The following is a 14,301-nucleotide window of genomic DNA, read 5'->3' on the forward strand; positions in this document are numbered from 1 at the left end:
GTATGTTATACGTTCAGAATTGTGACAGAAAAGTGATATAATTCAATGTTAAGAAAATGCATAAGTATGTTGTATATTTCTCTATTTAACTTGGTGGACATCTTCAGTTTTGAGATCTAAGTCAGCAAGCATTTGACAGTTGGCGGCCAATTTGGATTCATCAAAATGCACCAAATGGTTTTAAACAATAAAGAGATTCCTTTTTATGAATTTCTTGTACGTGTACACGGCTTACATATTTGGATGTAATAGCGCCATCAACCAAGATCTAGTGCTTTTAATATGCAAGGGTGTATATTTCTATGGAAATTGCCAGCCATCTCGGATATTTAATATTGCCCAAGGCTGCCAAATGGACAGGCAAGTTACTGGAGCACTTCGCCCTGGGTACTGTTCCCTGTACCAGGGCCACAGATTGAATTTTCACTAGATGTTCACAGATAATGTCTCTGGCTAAATATGGTCAATCTTCTATATGGCAATAGCTCTTCAGCTGAAGTCATCAATAAAGCATTACAAAAAACCTGGTTGATAATAAGTTAAAAAATAAACGTTGAATTAATAATTTGGATCTCCATGTTTTTCATATTATCACCTGTTCAAGGAAAATCATGCCACTGCCTATTCAGAAGCCATGGTAAGAGTCAAGTCTAACAGCATTTTGATGCTATCAGGGAGTACAGCCCCGATTACAGATCCGACAGATGTTACATCTCCCTAACCACACTAGGAGCGACACGCGCAAGCGTCAAGGTCAATTCAAGCAGAAAGTCTGGGGATTCTAAATCGTACACAGTACACAGCTCCGTAACTCGAAAGCATCGCGAATTCCGAATAGCGACATCACCTTTTATTTCGAGGTTATATGGGGCGAGTTTGGGCGAGTTATGGAATCGAAACGCTTGCGCTCGGTCGCAATGCGCGATGCTTTCGAGTTTCGGGGCCCTGATCTAATCTGACCTCAGCCGTAAATACCACATAATCCGTCCGAGGTTCGCAAAAGACCTTGAAAAACAGTTTCTTGTGGCAATCTGTCCCCCATTCGAACGGGAACGGTCTCTCTTTGTTCGGTTTGTGAACATCTACTTAATGAAATCATGTCCAGTAATAAATGCTGACGAGCATATTGAATGTACATGTACCTCTAAGGAGCTTCGGTCCAACTGTGTAGTATAACACCTGTATCTTTAATAACACCTGTATCTTTAATGCAGGGAGCTTGGATATAAATAAAACAATAATCGCCCACTAAACAAAAGGACATTGCAACACTATTTTATTCGATTGTTGAGCTGCAGGCGGTATGAAATTCTTGAATTCCTGTAAATGTGAACTCGTAATCATTTTTTAAATATATTTCTTTCTATCAGCTTACTTAAGCCTAGATTAATGTTTTCTTTGGGTGCTGTCTGATGCGTGGACGGTTTTCTGAGCCATTTTCTCGACATAGTAAATTGCTAGTGCCCACGGCGAGTTCGTTTATACAACTGTATTACGTGCGGGTGCCGTATGTGCCATTTCTCAGTGATGGCCTTAAGTTTACGTAGAGGAATATCTATTCTGCTAAATAATAAACAACATTGTAAAACATACAGCACAAAACAACACAAACAACATATACTGTGCGTATTTGCCCAGTTCTCGCACGTGTTTTATTTCAAGCCATCTTCAATTATTTACAACGAACCCCAATATATAAAAAGGGATTTTAATAAATATATCAGAAACCTCCACACCTACACATTTATTTAATCTTTCCCTTTTATATAGGGAATCACCTGGAAACCACCTACTAAACAGCTCTTATTGAGCAAACGTTTCATCTGACGTGTGTATTTAATACTTCCTATGTTCCAATTTTATCTTGCGCTACAATGTTAAAATAACATCATGTTGACAATATCCACACATGTGCATTCATATAAACGTATGTCTATATAAAACCATAGAAGTAGAGAAAATGGAATGCCAACTTCAAATCTCTTCTACTTCTATGATAAAACATAGCCTACCCACGAACACATAGAAACACTTATACATTGTAGACCTACACACCCGTATACATATACATGTACTGTAGTACTGTACGTCCTAGCACACTCTCAGAAAAGTTGAATATAAATGATGCAATGAAAACAAAAGTGATTATAATGGATATAATATAATAAAATATAACTGATTCTATTTTCTTCACCCATGTGTTCAGAATAAAACATAAACAAAATCATTTTTTCAAGTTTTTGCATCTTCGAATCTTTACTAGTGAATCTTTAGGCTACTATTGTTATGCCTCCTGAAACCACCTTAAGCCTCGGTCACAACCGGCCGTACGGGCTCTTACGGGCTGTTTGCGTCCAAATTTTGCGCAGAATCTCACGTCCCACGCAAGGCCTTCTAACGCAATTTCGAGTTCGCAGACAGCCCCTAAGCACGTATGGAGGATGTTGGACATGTCCAAAAGATTCTACGAATATCCTGCGAACAGCGAGGCCGCAAGCTTAACTTGCTCCCTCGCACGGAGTTAGCAAGAGAGACGCGCGTTGTGCAAGCCGCATGTCGCAAGCAATGAAGGAGCAAGTGTAACGTGTACAACAATTTTCAAAATTTTCAAATTTTTGCTCTATTTAGTTTCTAAAATGCCTCCAAAAGGCAAGAGAAAGAAGCTTACATAGTAGAAAAAAGGGAGGAGGAAGAAAAAAGAAGGGGAGAACAGGAAGCAAAACTGACGTACGCCGTCAGTACGTCATCACAAACGTGTGAGGCAAGTGTTAAGCAAAACTGACGCAAAAGGGCACTACTTTCGCCGTGCGTTGCATTCCCTTCGTAAGTGGTGAGTTTGTACCACGTACACAGGAAGCAAGACAAACTCAAGAAATGAGTACAATTTCCACGACCATCGCTCCTTGCAATCCCTGCCTGAAAGGTCATCTCAAGTGGCCCTTGCGACTCGCAAGGCAGACTTTCCTCTACCTCTACGACCTCCACGGCCTCTGCAACACCTAAAAATCGCAGGGGACGCACGATCCTGAAAATCGTGCGTCCGGTTGTGACCGAGGCTTTAGTTGGAAGGGAAAAACACCAACAACAGTTTCCGCCATTATCACAATCACTGCAAGTCAGACGTAAGTGTAACTCAAGCTTCAGTTGAAAGTGCTAGTAACGGGGCATGTTGATATGGCCGTCAGCCTATATCTGAGAAGAGTTTGATATATTTTATGCATAAACTTAATTTTGGTCCGGTTTGTAAAATAAGCCTATGAACTATTGCCAACTTTTAATCAAGTTTCAACTAAAATTGTAGGTTTTCCTTAATTGGAAAATTTTTTGTCGAGACTCGAAATGAGTTTAAATAAAACTCAAAATATAGTCGTCTATACACTTTTTTTGTTAAGTGACTGTCATGAAAAGGAAATTTTTAATGTTGTTCACAAAAAGGTCTTTCTGGAGTGTTTCAGTTCGCCTTCAAGAAAAATGTCTCATCTGTGATTCCAAAAGTTCGAAAAAAGGAAAGTTGAAGCGCGACATTCAGACGTTAAAACATCTAACTTAACTCCAATCTTTTAACAGCCATTGCTCTCAATTCTCGGCGGTTGATTTTGCCGTTACCTGTTCTTGGGAAATTTTGGAAAGCAAGAAAGTATCGCGGTGCCAGTGTAAGGCCATCTGGACCTGGCAGAAAGGACTCCCCGCACCACGTCTCTAACTCCTGGAGCTGCTCCTCCACAGGATTGGCGTCATCATGGAACTGGACGCATGCGCAGAGTTCCTCATAGAACCGGGCATCCGGTACTCCTACAACATACGCTTGGACGATCTTTGGATGCCGCACAAGTACCTCCTCGACTTCTGCGGGCTGAACCTTTACAGTGGCCCTTTTGATGATATCCGACTTCCTCCCGACAAAACGCACCTGTCCCTGATCGTTCATGACCATCATATCACCAGTTTTGTACCAGCGGAGAGGGGTTAGGGCGCGCGCTGTAGCTTCGGGGTTGTCCAGGTAGCCGCTGAACACGCTTGGTCCACGAACACACAGCTCTCCTACGGTTCCTTTCGGCACAAGCCGGTCATTGTCGTCCACCACTTTGGCTTCAACACCGCTGCATATTGTGAGGAAACCGAAGTCCGGTCTTTTGACGTTGCTGCTGTTGGTCATTTGCCGGAAGGTAAGAATGAATTCTGCAGAGCCGAAGACCTGTACGAGCGTCAAAGACGGGTTTTTTTCCACAAACGACACGGCTGACTCCTGTAGTATTGGCTGGCCTCCCGTTATCGCGTACTTCAAGTGTGACAAATCGTAGCTATGAAAATCTTTACTGGAAATGAAGTCATACATCATATAAGGCATGGCAAGAAGATGGGTGCACCTTTCATCCTGTAGTATCTTCTTGACTAAATCTGTGTCCGCTTTTTTAACCGATATCTCTGGATCCATGGAAACAAGCGTTATTCCGGTGACCGCCATGAAGTTAATACCAAAACCAACACCCCCTGCCCAAGTAAATGGCCGTTCGTTAAGAAGCCGGGATCCATCTTCGAGTCGAGTTATCTCAGCAGCAGTAAAAGTGGCTTGAATAAATTGAAAGTGGGTCATTGTCACCGCCTTGGGTCTCCCTGTGCTGCCGGATGTCATCATTCCAAGGAGCAGATCCTCCATTTGAACACGTGACTGAGCTGTTGCAACTGCATCTTTTTCCTCCGCCGATATGTGGTTGGGGTTCGGTCCCATGACAGCATCATAAGAGATGGTGTTTTGACCACCGCCAAAAGAAACGCAGACTGCAAGGACGCTCTCGACGCCTTGCCCCTGGTCTTTCTGCTGAAGTGCTTTCACCACACCCTGGGCGTACCCCGGCCTGCTCTCACAGGACTGAACCATGATTGCTTGGCATTTGTAATACGTCAGCTCTTGTAAAACCTCTTCTGATGACGCCCCAAATTTAAGCAGAAGAAGAAACACACCGATTCTTGCGCAGGCCATTTGAATGACAATGAACTCCAGGCTGTTTGGTGCAACAAGCAATACACGGTCGCCATGAGTGAGACCGGATCGAAGAAGACCTAAAGATATTTGAAAGATTTTATTATTTCTGAATTTTTTCTTTAATGGTTTTTTATGTTAATAAGATTCAAAATTTAATTATTATTAATTTTAAATATTAAAATATAATCTAAATTAGCGCGCTCTGCTGGCTGTAACAGTGCATAACATGGTGTTGGTTAGTATCATGAAGGTGGTTTACATACCTGCCGCCAGTTTGATAGACTGGCTTTGGTATTGCTTAAAGGTGAGCCGAGTTCTTTCTCCGTCCGATTTATAGATGACAGCAGCCTCTCTTTCCGGGTGAACTTTGACCCCTCGGTCGAGATATTGAGGGAGAATGTGACTCTGGTATTCTCGACTTGACGGGTGAAATGTGTAACTCAGGGGCTCTGGCAAGTCTGAAAAAAGGTATATATATATATATATATATGTGTGTGTGTGTGCGCGCGCATGCAAACACGCTGATGTACTGCCATCAAAATTTCTGGAAAGGAAATTGAATTGATGCTTTTTTATTTCTTTATTAATGGAGGCTTTATAACAAGTGTCAAACGACGTTACGGTCCACTATCTATGAAATCTATTGATTTATCGAGCAGCAATCGTTTGTAATTTACTGGGATAAGATCTCACATTTCTACGGGGAAGACAAAAGAGCGCATTAGACTCATTTTCGGGAACGTATTCAATATGCTGGCATCGGCCAACATCTTACAGTACAGCCGGAAATGACCAGCAGCAGTTTACACCAGAACGCAGCGCTCTCCATTAACCCGCTGCACACCCAAACCCAATATAGAGGTGCAATTGATGTCACAAGCATGTTATTAAAAATATTTACTGCACAGATTGCTAACTGTGTTTGATTATTTTAGGGTCCCACCTGAAGAAGCTTGTATAAAAGTTTCACTCTCCTGGAACCATGAATAATTAAAAATAATTCATCGTTTAACCCCAAAAAGGAACATACGTTACTGTCACAAATACAAAACGTCCAACTGTGAAACGTTCTACTCACTTTGAAAATTCAGTCATCACTGGTTTTGTGCATTGATTTATCTCCTACAAGTATAACGTTGCTAAAAATTATAATAATCTTCTGTATAGACCAGTTAATTGTTTTTGAGCGACGTAAGTTTGCTTGTCACAGAATATTCGCCCTACCGACAGTAAAATAAGCATTGAATAAACATGTTTCCCTTCATGATCCAAAGATTATATCAGAAATGTCAAACTATCATGGAACCACAATATATTGTTCGGTCAGCAAAAGAAAACATTGTATCTCTTGCACACAAGTACTTGAACAAAATGAAACATTTTGACAATTTTTCTAGGGAACATACGTTACCTAGTATAAGCCATGACGCAAAGCCCCTTGAGATACAGTTTAAATATTCATAAAAACGTCCTTACGTCATGTCTAATTAACCATGACTTAACCACTAAAAAACATATCGGAACGCGGCATAAAAACGAAAAATAAGTGGCAAGAACATACGTTACCGTACGTTTTTTGGAACATACGTTACCAAATAGTGCTCTTTGCTTAATGTTAAAGATATGGTAAAAATTAAAAATTGAATTTCAGTTGAGACAGTCGTGGATTTTTGTTCTATATACATACATGTTTTGAAATATTGAATACAATTTTGAATTCATTCATTTTTATTTTTTGACACTTCAACATGTGAAATGCACCTCTATATTGGGTTTGGGTGTACAATGCCTGGGTAGAACTGCCAAGCTCAGAACAAAAACGCAGTTTGACTCTTCTTGTAAAAAGTCTCTAAGAAAAAAATACACGTGCTTGTTGAAAATAAAAAAAACATATGGCAGTACGTGTATGTATGACAGGGTCATGTCCCGCCGACAAAACTAAGGGGACAAGTTTTGTGCATCAGTGTTTCTGGCAGCAGAGTTCAAATTGGTGATCGTTCAACAAGTAATATTTCCTTCAATATGTAAATCTTTGAAGTGTTATTTAAACGTAAAAAAAAGAAAGCTAACCTTGTTTCATGTCCTCCATCTCGGTGGCTAGTGTGGCAGGCCCTATCAGTGTGCAACAGCAAGGTGTTCACATGCTACACCAGACGGAATACAGGGGAATAATGTGGTTAAGCAAATAAGATAAGTCAAGTTTATGAACTGCCAGGATGTCAGTAACCGGAACAGTCTGCCCACTTGTACCCTAGTCTTAGCGATATGCGTACGTGAATTTGTGACCTCGTTATCGTTGAAATAACGGCATTCAAAATGCACTACCAAACCAGACCCCAAGCCGGAGAATGAAAAATATTCATGAAGTGAAAACACATAGATAAGATGTGGCCCATTCAATGGCCCATTTTAGTTACATGAAATTTTGCTTGAGATTTTAATTATAGATTCATTTCATATTGGACTAATGATGAGAGACTGGACTATAGAGGGTGGTGATGCCTCGGTCTTCTAGGCCATGGTAGAGTTTGGTAATATTTGTGGACGTGTTGTATAGAGCGCAGATGAAAGGGAATGGGATTACTAAAAGAACAGTTCATTCAACTGCACCGTTCAAAGCAACATATGAGACCAGACATCAGCATCGTTGAGGACAACGCGAGCCTTGAACTGCAGCAGAATTCCAAGTTCTAGCTACGTCATACAAACTCTGCACAAGAGAAAGCATCGTACGACTCCAAGTTATAATAGTTAAAGATACAACCAAGGTCACTTTTCAGCTCTGGTTAAGACACCCTCTCCTTGTTCTCGTATTCGTCAGGTTTCCATGCACAACTCCATGAATTCAAATGTCAGTGAATTATATCAGAGTGATACTGGGTGGTTGTTTGCTCTCAGTTCAACACGTGACCAGTCCCGCCTCCAGGAAACAGACAGACTTGGGACCCATATGGTACCAACAGGTATACCTAAAGGATATTACCACGTGCACGATTGAAACAAAGAATAATGTTTGAACTTCCGAGTTGTGAATATTATCTTAGGCTACGTATGCACTGAATCAAAGACTATAAGAGTTCAACTTCCAATGCGGGAGTTTAATATCATACCATTAATCTATGACTGACAAATCAGGTCACCAGACAGTGGTCCCTGGCAAGATGAGCGTGTTTGCAAGAAATTTACAAGTATTTTTTTCCAAGTAGAAAATTATTTTTAAAAGTTTGTCTGCAAATAATGTGTTCTCGTTGAATAAACTTAATGTATATAAAATCTTTCTTAAAATGAGGAAAGCTTCGAACTTCTCACGAACACAAATTTTAATAATTCACAAGGTACTGGTAACACTTCACCGAATGCTAGCGGCCGTCACCTGGCTCAGGTGGCGAGGAAGAGGTCGTCACTGCGGTTACTGTCGACGTGATCATGGCGGAGCGGCTGGATTTCTACCCCTCGTAACAAAACGGGTTTGTTTCTCCCAGATTTTATTGTCTTGTGAATCTTATTTCAAAAGAGAATCCGTGTTTCATTCTCTATCCATGCTGAAGCATTACGACCGTTATTTTTTAATTTTATTCTTTTTTTGCATTAATTTTTATGGTAACCCTACACTTAAAAACAAACAATTGTATTACGTTTCAGAGTAAAATTTGGATGGTTGTCTGATGTCTTTACGTCCATATCCTATTCAATTCAGCTCTTTTAATTTACATGAGCTTCTAAACAAACAAATTCCAGAGTGCAGTTGGTATTAGTTCATTTACGCTAGCTAGCTAGGTCTCATCGAAGTATTCCATACTTAAGTGCCTGGCTAAGCGTGAAGACATACAGAGAACCCCAACAAGGAATTATGAGTAGGATATTCGAAATAAGCCTTCTCTGTGATGTGTCCTTTATTCATACAATACACCATGTTGTAGAATGCTGTAGCACCCTACTCACAGCATGTCGCACGGTACCAGTACACGGTCAAAACCGGCTTAGGTTGCTAAACTACTGGTAATTAACTTTGAAACCAAAACTTCAAAATGGTGTATTTTGGGGGTCAAACAGATCTTGCGACAAGAACGGGCCGGGACCCAGCTCTACCAATTCAAGACCCGGGGGTCACATTCTGTCGAGGACCAGATTAGACCGGGTTCCCATACTTAGATCGATCTAAAAGGATCGATCCATCTCCCAGGGGATTCTCGCTAATTTGCTTTCATTAATTTGCTTGGATGTCTGGCACGCCTACTGAAGAGGCTAAACAATGATTATTTACCCCCTAACAGCTTCAGTAGGCGTGAAGGACATCTAAGCCGCTTAAGTTGATTGCAATTTAGCGAGAATCCCCTGGGAGATAGATCGATCCACAGTTAGTACGAAAGGATCTGGGAATGGTCCCTTAGGGACATCTAAGCCGCTTAAGCTGAAAGCAGTTTAGCGAGAAACCCCTTGGAGATGGATAGACCTTGTTAGATCGATCTAGGTATGGGAACCCAGTCTTAGAGTTCAACGTATGTGCTAGCTGGTAAACATGTCCAAGTACCGGGTAACGTAAGTTGATCTGTGTAAGAGAAGAGCAGATGTTGATGGTGTCAAAACGCCAGGATTAGAGATAACGACCTCGACTTCAACGAATATCTATAACATTTTATCTAGTAAGGTCGTTCTGACGTTCTACATTTCACTACGGATCAAATAGACTCTCTTTCACAGAGCTATGCTAATTAATCATCATGATACGGTATATTGTTAACGTCCATAATATGACAGACATCTATGGATATATAACCATCCATTCATTTTCAGTTATTTTGTTCTTGTCTCAAACAGTTTACTGAGTTTGCTGATTATTTTCCTAATAAAATGATAATTGTAAGGTATATTTGCATATACCTTACAATTATCAATGAAATGTATAGTTAAATTCAACGAGTTTTGTTTAACCAGGTTCAACTAGTGCTGCCACTCAAGGTTAAAGAACTTGCGTAAGAAGCAGTTTGACTTTGTGTAACTAGTATTAATGTAGATATCATGATCTTAAGTGGAGAGAACCCCGGCCGCTGTGGAAGGTGCTGACACAGTTCTGGAGGTGATAAGATTATCTTACCTGGCCGCTGACATCCACTTCCACATACACACCGTGCTACACTCCAGCTTTCTGGAAGACATACACGATGACCAGCGCCGGCAAAGGTATATACATACAATTTTGATGTCAATACACTTTTGTGGTGTAAAATTTAATCATTTCTTTTGGTTACGGATTGGCCTAAAAGGGCACATTTAAAGGCTAGGCATGTCAGAGTATTTGCTGGATAGAGTCAATTATAAAGCAAAATATTGCGGACAGTACACGTAGCTTTATAGGAGTCTAAAAACAACGTCATTCCCTTCAGATGGATTTACATTAAAGAATGTTAGAATTGAGAATAAAAGAGAAATGCTACCGAATTAAATTCAAATAATGCATCCCCCTCCTTTCCGTTATAAGATAAATGCCTGGTCTATTATTTATAAATCTGTTATATTGTTATTAGCTTTGCGATATCACATTGTTCACATTGTATTTGCGTTATCTTTTTGTTTCTGTTTGCCATATCATATTGTATTTAGTTCCATTTTGCCCGTTCTTTCCAACATAGCCATATTCTTTTTGTGATGGAGCTAGTTGAATTCAACAGTATCTTATAATTTGAAGTCATATAATCATGCTCCAGCAATAGCTGGGTTAACAGCCAGAGTCTCCATACACTCGATTTCAGCATGAAGAATACAATCAACAGTTAATTTCATGGCGTCCTCGTGATCTTACCAAAAATTACTTTATAGAGTTATAGCTCGAAAATACCGTATAACTACTGGTAAAGGTACATGCCGAGTACAAATGACACTCTCTGTATTGACCTTTTCTGAACGATTATGAACAATGAGAAGTACAAATTTCGAGCGGAATTATTGGATTTATTGTGTCGGATGATATTAGTTATAAGCAGAAGCCACCGCACAAAAAAAAAAACAAATAAACAGGGAAATACTAGGTGGCTTTAATTTAACAGTCCTTTTTTATAAATGTTATAGATTCACAACCCAAGCTGAGTTACATCCACAGACCGTCCAACAGGATCTACGATTGTAGTATTTTGCCGGATCATCTTGAGAAACGGATAAAAGTCAACCCGGATGGCGACGCTTTAGTGATGTACACACATTCCGGAAATCGACGCCGTCTCACCTTCCGCCAATACCACATACAGTCCATGAAAGTGGCCGCAGGTTTGTTGCTGGGGTATTCGACATTGAGTACTTATATAGTTTAGTAAACCTGCTTTATTTTTGTCTTTCCTCGCATTCAAATCATCTGTTCTTTAAAGGGATAATAACTCTTCGTATGAGATCCATATTTCACAATTAAAACATTGTGAATAACTCATAGAAATATAATATATTCTGTTTTATCACAAAAACGGCAGTTATAGCTATTATTCTGACATCTGAGCTTGTCTTTAGACCACGTGACCTCCACTGATGGCTATACACTGTTAAAATCTCTTAAGAGATTTTAACAAAAAAAACCAAACTTTTTAGAAAAAACAGAGACTGGCTTTGAATGTAAAAATGGATTCATTAACCATTGGTAAGTATGGGAAAATTGTTGTTTACTCCAGGAAAATTCTTTTTTTTTTTTTTTTTTTTTTTTTGCCCAAACGAAGAGTTATTATCCCTTTAAATGTTTATTTTCATTCAAAGCAGCTACATTGTAAAATATTTTCAGGATCTGAGAAATGAAATGATAACGGTTACAAGGGGTAACATATAGCTGAATCTGGATATTATGATATTTGATTCATCTCTGCTGTTTATTGCATGTTGTAACTTGACATCTGAAACGAAATATAGGAATCTTATTAAAGGTACAATGCTCCATTTTACGTTTTATATGTCTTTGAGAAATGAAGTTTTCTAAGAAACCACATATAAGGCATATAAGTGTAATATTTTGGTGTTCATTACTTTCCTTCAAGTTTGATCAAAATAAGTAAGTTAGATTTATGACCCTGATAAGGCATTCCAAGGATGGTAAGTTCAGTGTAAAGGGATATAGTAGTGCCTATGAAGGGGGGGGGGAGCTTTTCATTTTGCTCCGTCCTCCTTAGCTCAGCCATTGGTGATAAACCCGCTCCTGAAGTTATCAGTAAATATACAAACACCTTGTGTAATGCATGCATTTGTCTTAAATTGACAAAGACAAACATTTGATCAATTCAACCTTATTTCCAGGTCTTCTTCAATTAAAACTATCTCGCTTCGACCGTGCCTTGATCTTGGTTCCTAACAGCTGCGAATTTCTCGTCATTCAAATGGCATGTGCAAGAATTGGCGTCTTTGCGCTGTTCATGAAATATGGGGCCTCTCCTGAAGAGGTTTCACTAATGGCATCGAAGTACAAGTGTGCGGCAATCATTGTCCAGACATATGAGGGGAAGGAGAGTTACGGACGAAGTGTAGTTAATGCGTGCCAGAGAATGGAACCGGATAGAAATGTTCGACTCATTGTCTGTGTTGACTTCGATGGTGGACCAAAGACTTCCCAGTACCGCGCCCTGCTTGGCAGCGATCCCCAATATCTTTCTGAGAGTGATGAGTCAGCAGTTCGTGCTGCGCAGGCGCAGGTCCAGATGGAAGATCCAATGGTAGGCACCTTGACATCGGGTACAACTGGCGAGCCGAAGGTGGTCTCTGCAAACCATTTCCAATCCATTCTGCGGGCCCTCTGTGTCGGAGAAAGATGTCTGATCAACACCGAGTCCCGATACCTTAACGAACGACCATTTTCCTGGGTTGGTGGACTGCTGCTTGGCGTGCTTCCTGTCTCCGTGGTGGGAATCACACTCGTCTCCATGGACCCGGAGATATCGGTGAAGAAGGCAGACACACAACTCGTCATGAAGATCCTACAGGACGAAAGGTGCACCCATTTTCTTGCGATGCCTTACATGATGCATGACTTCATTCACTGTGACGTCGCCCAGGACTTTGACCTGTCGAACTTGAAATACGCATTCACCGGGGGACAACCCATTATGAAAGAGATGGTAGAAAACTTTTTAAAGAAACATCCACAGATGCAATTGCTCCAAGGCTATGGTTCTTCAGAAAACACGTCAGTGAGCACTCAGACGAGAACGACTGACACCATAAACGACCCTGGGTTTGGTTATCTCGAGCTCGCTCCCGATTTTGAAGCCAAGATTGTGGGTGAAGACGACCGTATTGTTGCCCGCGGCGTCATGGGGGAACTGTGGCTGAGGAGCGCTATGCACGTCACGGGTTACCTGGACAACCCTGAGGCAACTGCTCGGGCTTTCACCCCTCTCCGTTGGTTTAAAACCGGGGATATGATGGTGATGGACGAGCAGGGTCACATCAGGCCCGTGGGGAGGGTGGCGGATTCCATTAAAAGGGCCACGGTTCTCATCCAACCGGCAGAGATAGAAAACGTCCTTGTTCGACATTCAAAGGTCAGCGAAGTATTTGTTGTGGGCGTCCCGGATGAGAGGCTGTACGAGGAGTTGTGCGCTTGCATCAAACTGAATGCAGGGGATACATCTGAAGAGGCTGATTTGCAAGAAATAGAGTTGTGGTGTGGAGAAATCTTTTTACCCGGTCCAGATGGTCTAACGCTTGCACCTCGATATTTCCTATCTTTCAAAGACTTTCCAAAGACAACTACCGGAAAGCTGAACCGTCGAGAGTTAGCGGCAGAGGCCGCCAAAATATTGGGTCTTAATTAAGGGACGCTATTTAACATATTTTCACTTCTGAAAATGATGTGCTGGTATACGTTTAAGATATTTCATGCAGTCTTATAAACAAAGGTTTCATTAGTGAAAGTACAAATGTCAGAGATGGCGATTTTCTGGTTATTTTACGTTCTTGTACGAAAGCAAATAAAACAATAGCAGAAACTAAGTAAGAAATTGAGTTCGTAATATTTTGAATTGGCTTTTTAAGCAACAATTCCATTTTTACAAGTCTGGGTTGTTCCCTGGCTCGGGATATGGTACAGAAGAACCATTTCATTAAATGGGAGTGCTCATCTGCTGCAATCGGTGGACGCATTTTTAAACATTGAATAATGGGGTGTACAAATGTAAAGCATAGGACATGCTAACAGCAATAATATACTTCCTCTTTCTAAAAGATTGATCTTAAAAAGGTGCTGGTACTCGCCATGTTTTGTCAACATTTAACTGGATATATATATATATATCCAGTTAAATATATATATATATATATCCAGTTAAATAAATATATATATATAATAATAT

At 40.5% G+C, this 14,301-nt stretch overlaps 2 protein-coding genes across 2 annotated transcripts; one reads left to right on the forward strand and one right to left on the reverse strand.

Moving 5' to 3' along the window:
- Positions 1-1,618: 1,618 nt before the first annotated feature.
- On the reverse strand, positions 1,619-7,219 carry LOC106150486 (medium-chain acyl-CoA ligase ACSF2, mitochondrial). Its single transcript, XM_013523337.2, has 3 exons — positions 7,055-7,219; positions 5,248-5,442; positions 1,619-5,061 (listed from the first exon to the last, which is right to left on the reverse strand). The coding sequence occupies exons 1-3, from the start codon at positions 7,071-7,073 to the stop codon at positions 3,542-3,544; spliced, it is 1,734 nt and encodes a 577-aa protein (XP_013378791.2). The 5' UTR covers positions 7,074-7,219; the 3' UTR covers positions 1,619-3,541.
- A 2,711-nt stretch (positions 7,220-9,930) lies between these two features.
- Positions 9,931-13,938, forward strand: LOC106150490 (medium-chain acyl-CoA ligase ACSF2, mitochondrial). Its single transcript, XM_013523340.2, has 3 exons — positions 9,931-10,165; positions 11,051-11,245; positions 12,251-13,938. The coding sequence occupies exons 1-3, from the start codon at positions 10,147-10,149 to the stop codon at positions 13,762-13,764; spliced, it is 1,728 nt and encodes a 575-aa protein (XP_013378794.2). The 5' UTR covers positions 9,931-10,146; the 3' UTR covers positions 13,765-13,938.
- Positions 13,939-14,301: the final 363 nt, after the last annotated feature.

Source organism: Lingula anatina, chromosome 5, assembly GCF_051362555.1.
Source record: "Lingula anatina isolate TDL-2025a chromosome 5, LinAna3.0, whole genome shotgun sequence".
NCBI classification, from domain to species: domain Eukaryota; kingdom Metazoa; phylum Brachiopoda; class Lingulata; order Lingulida; family Lingulidae; genus Lingula; species Lingula anatina.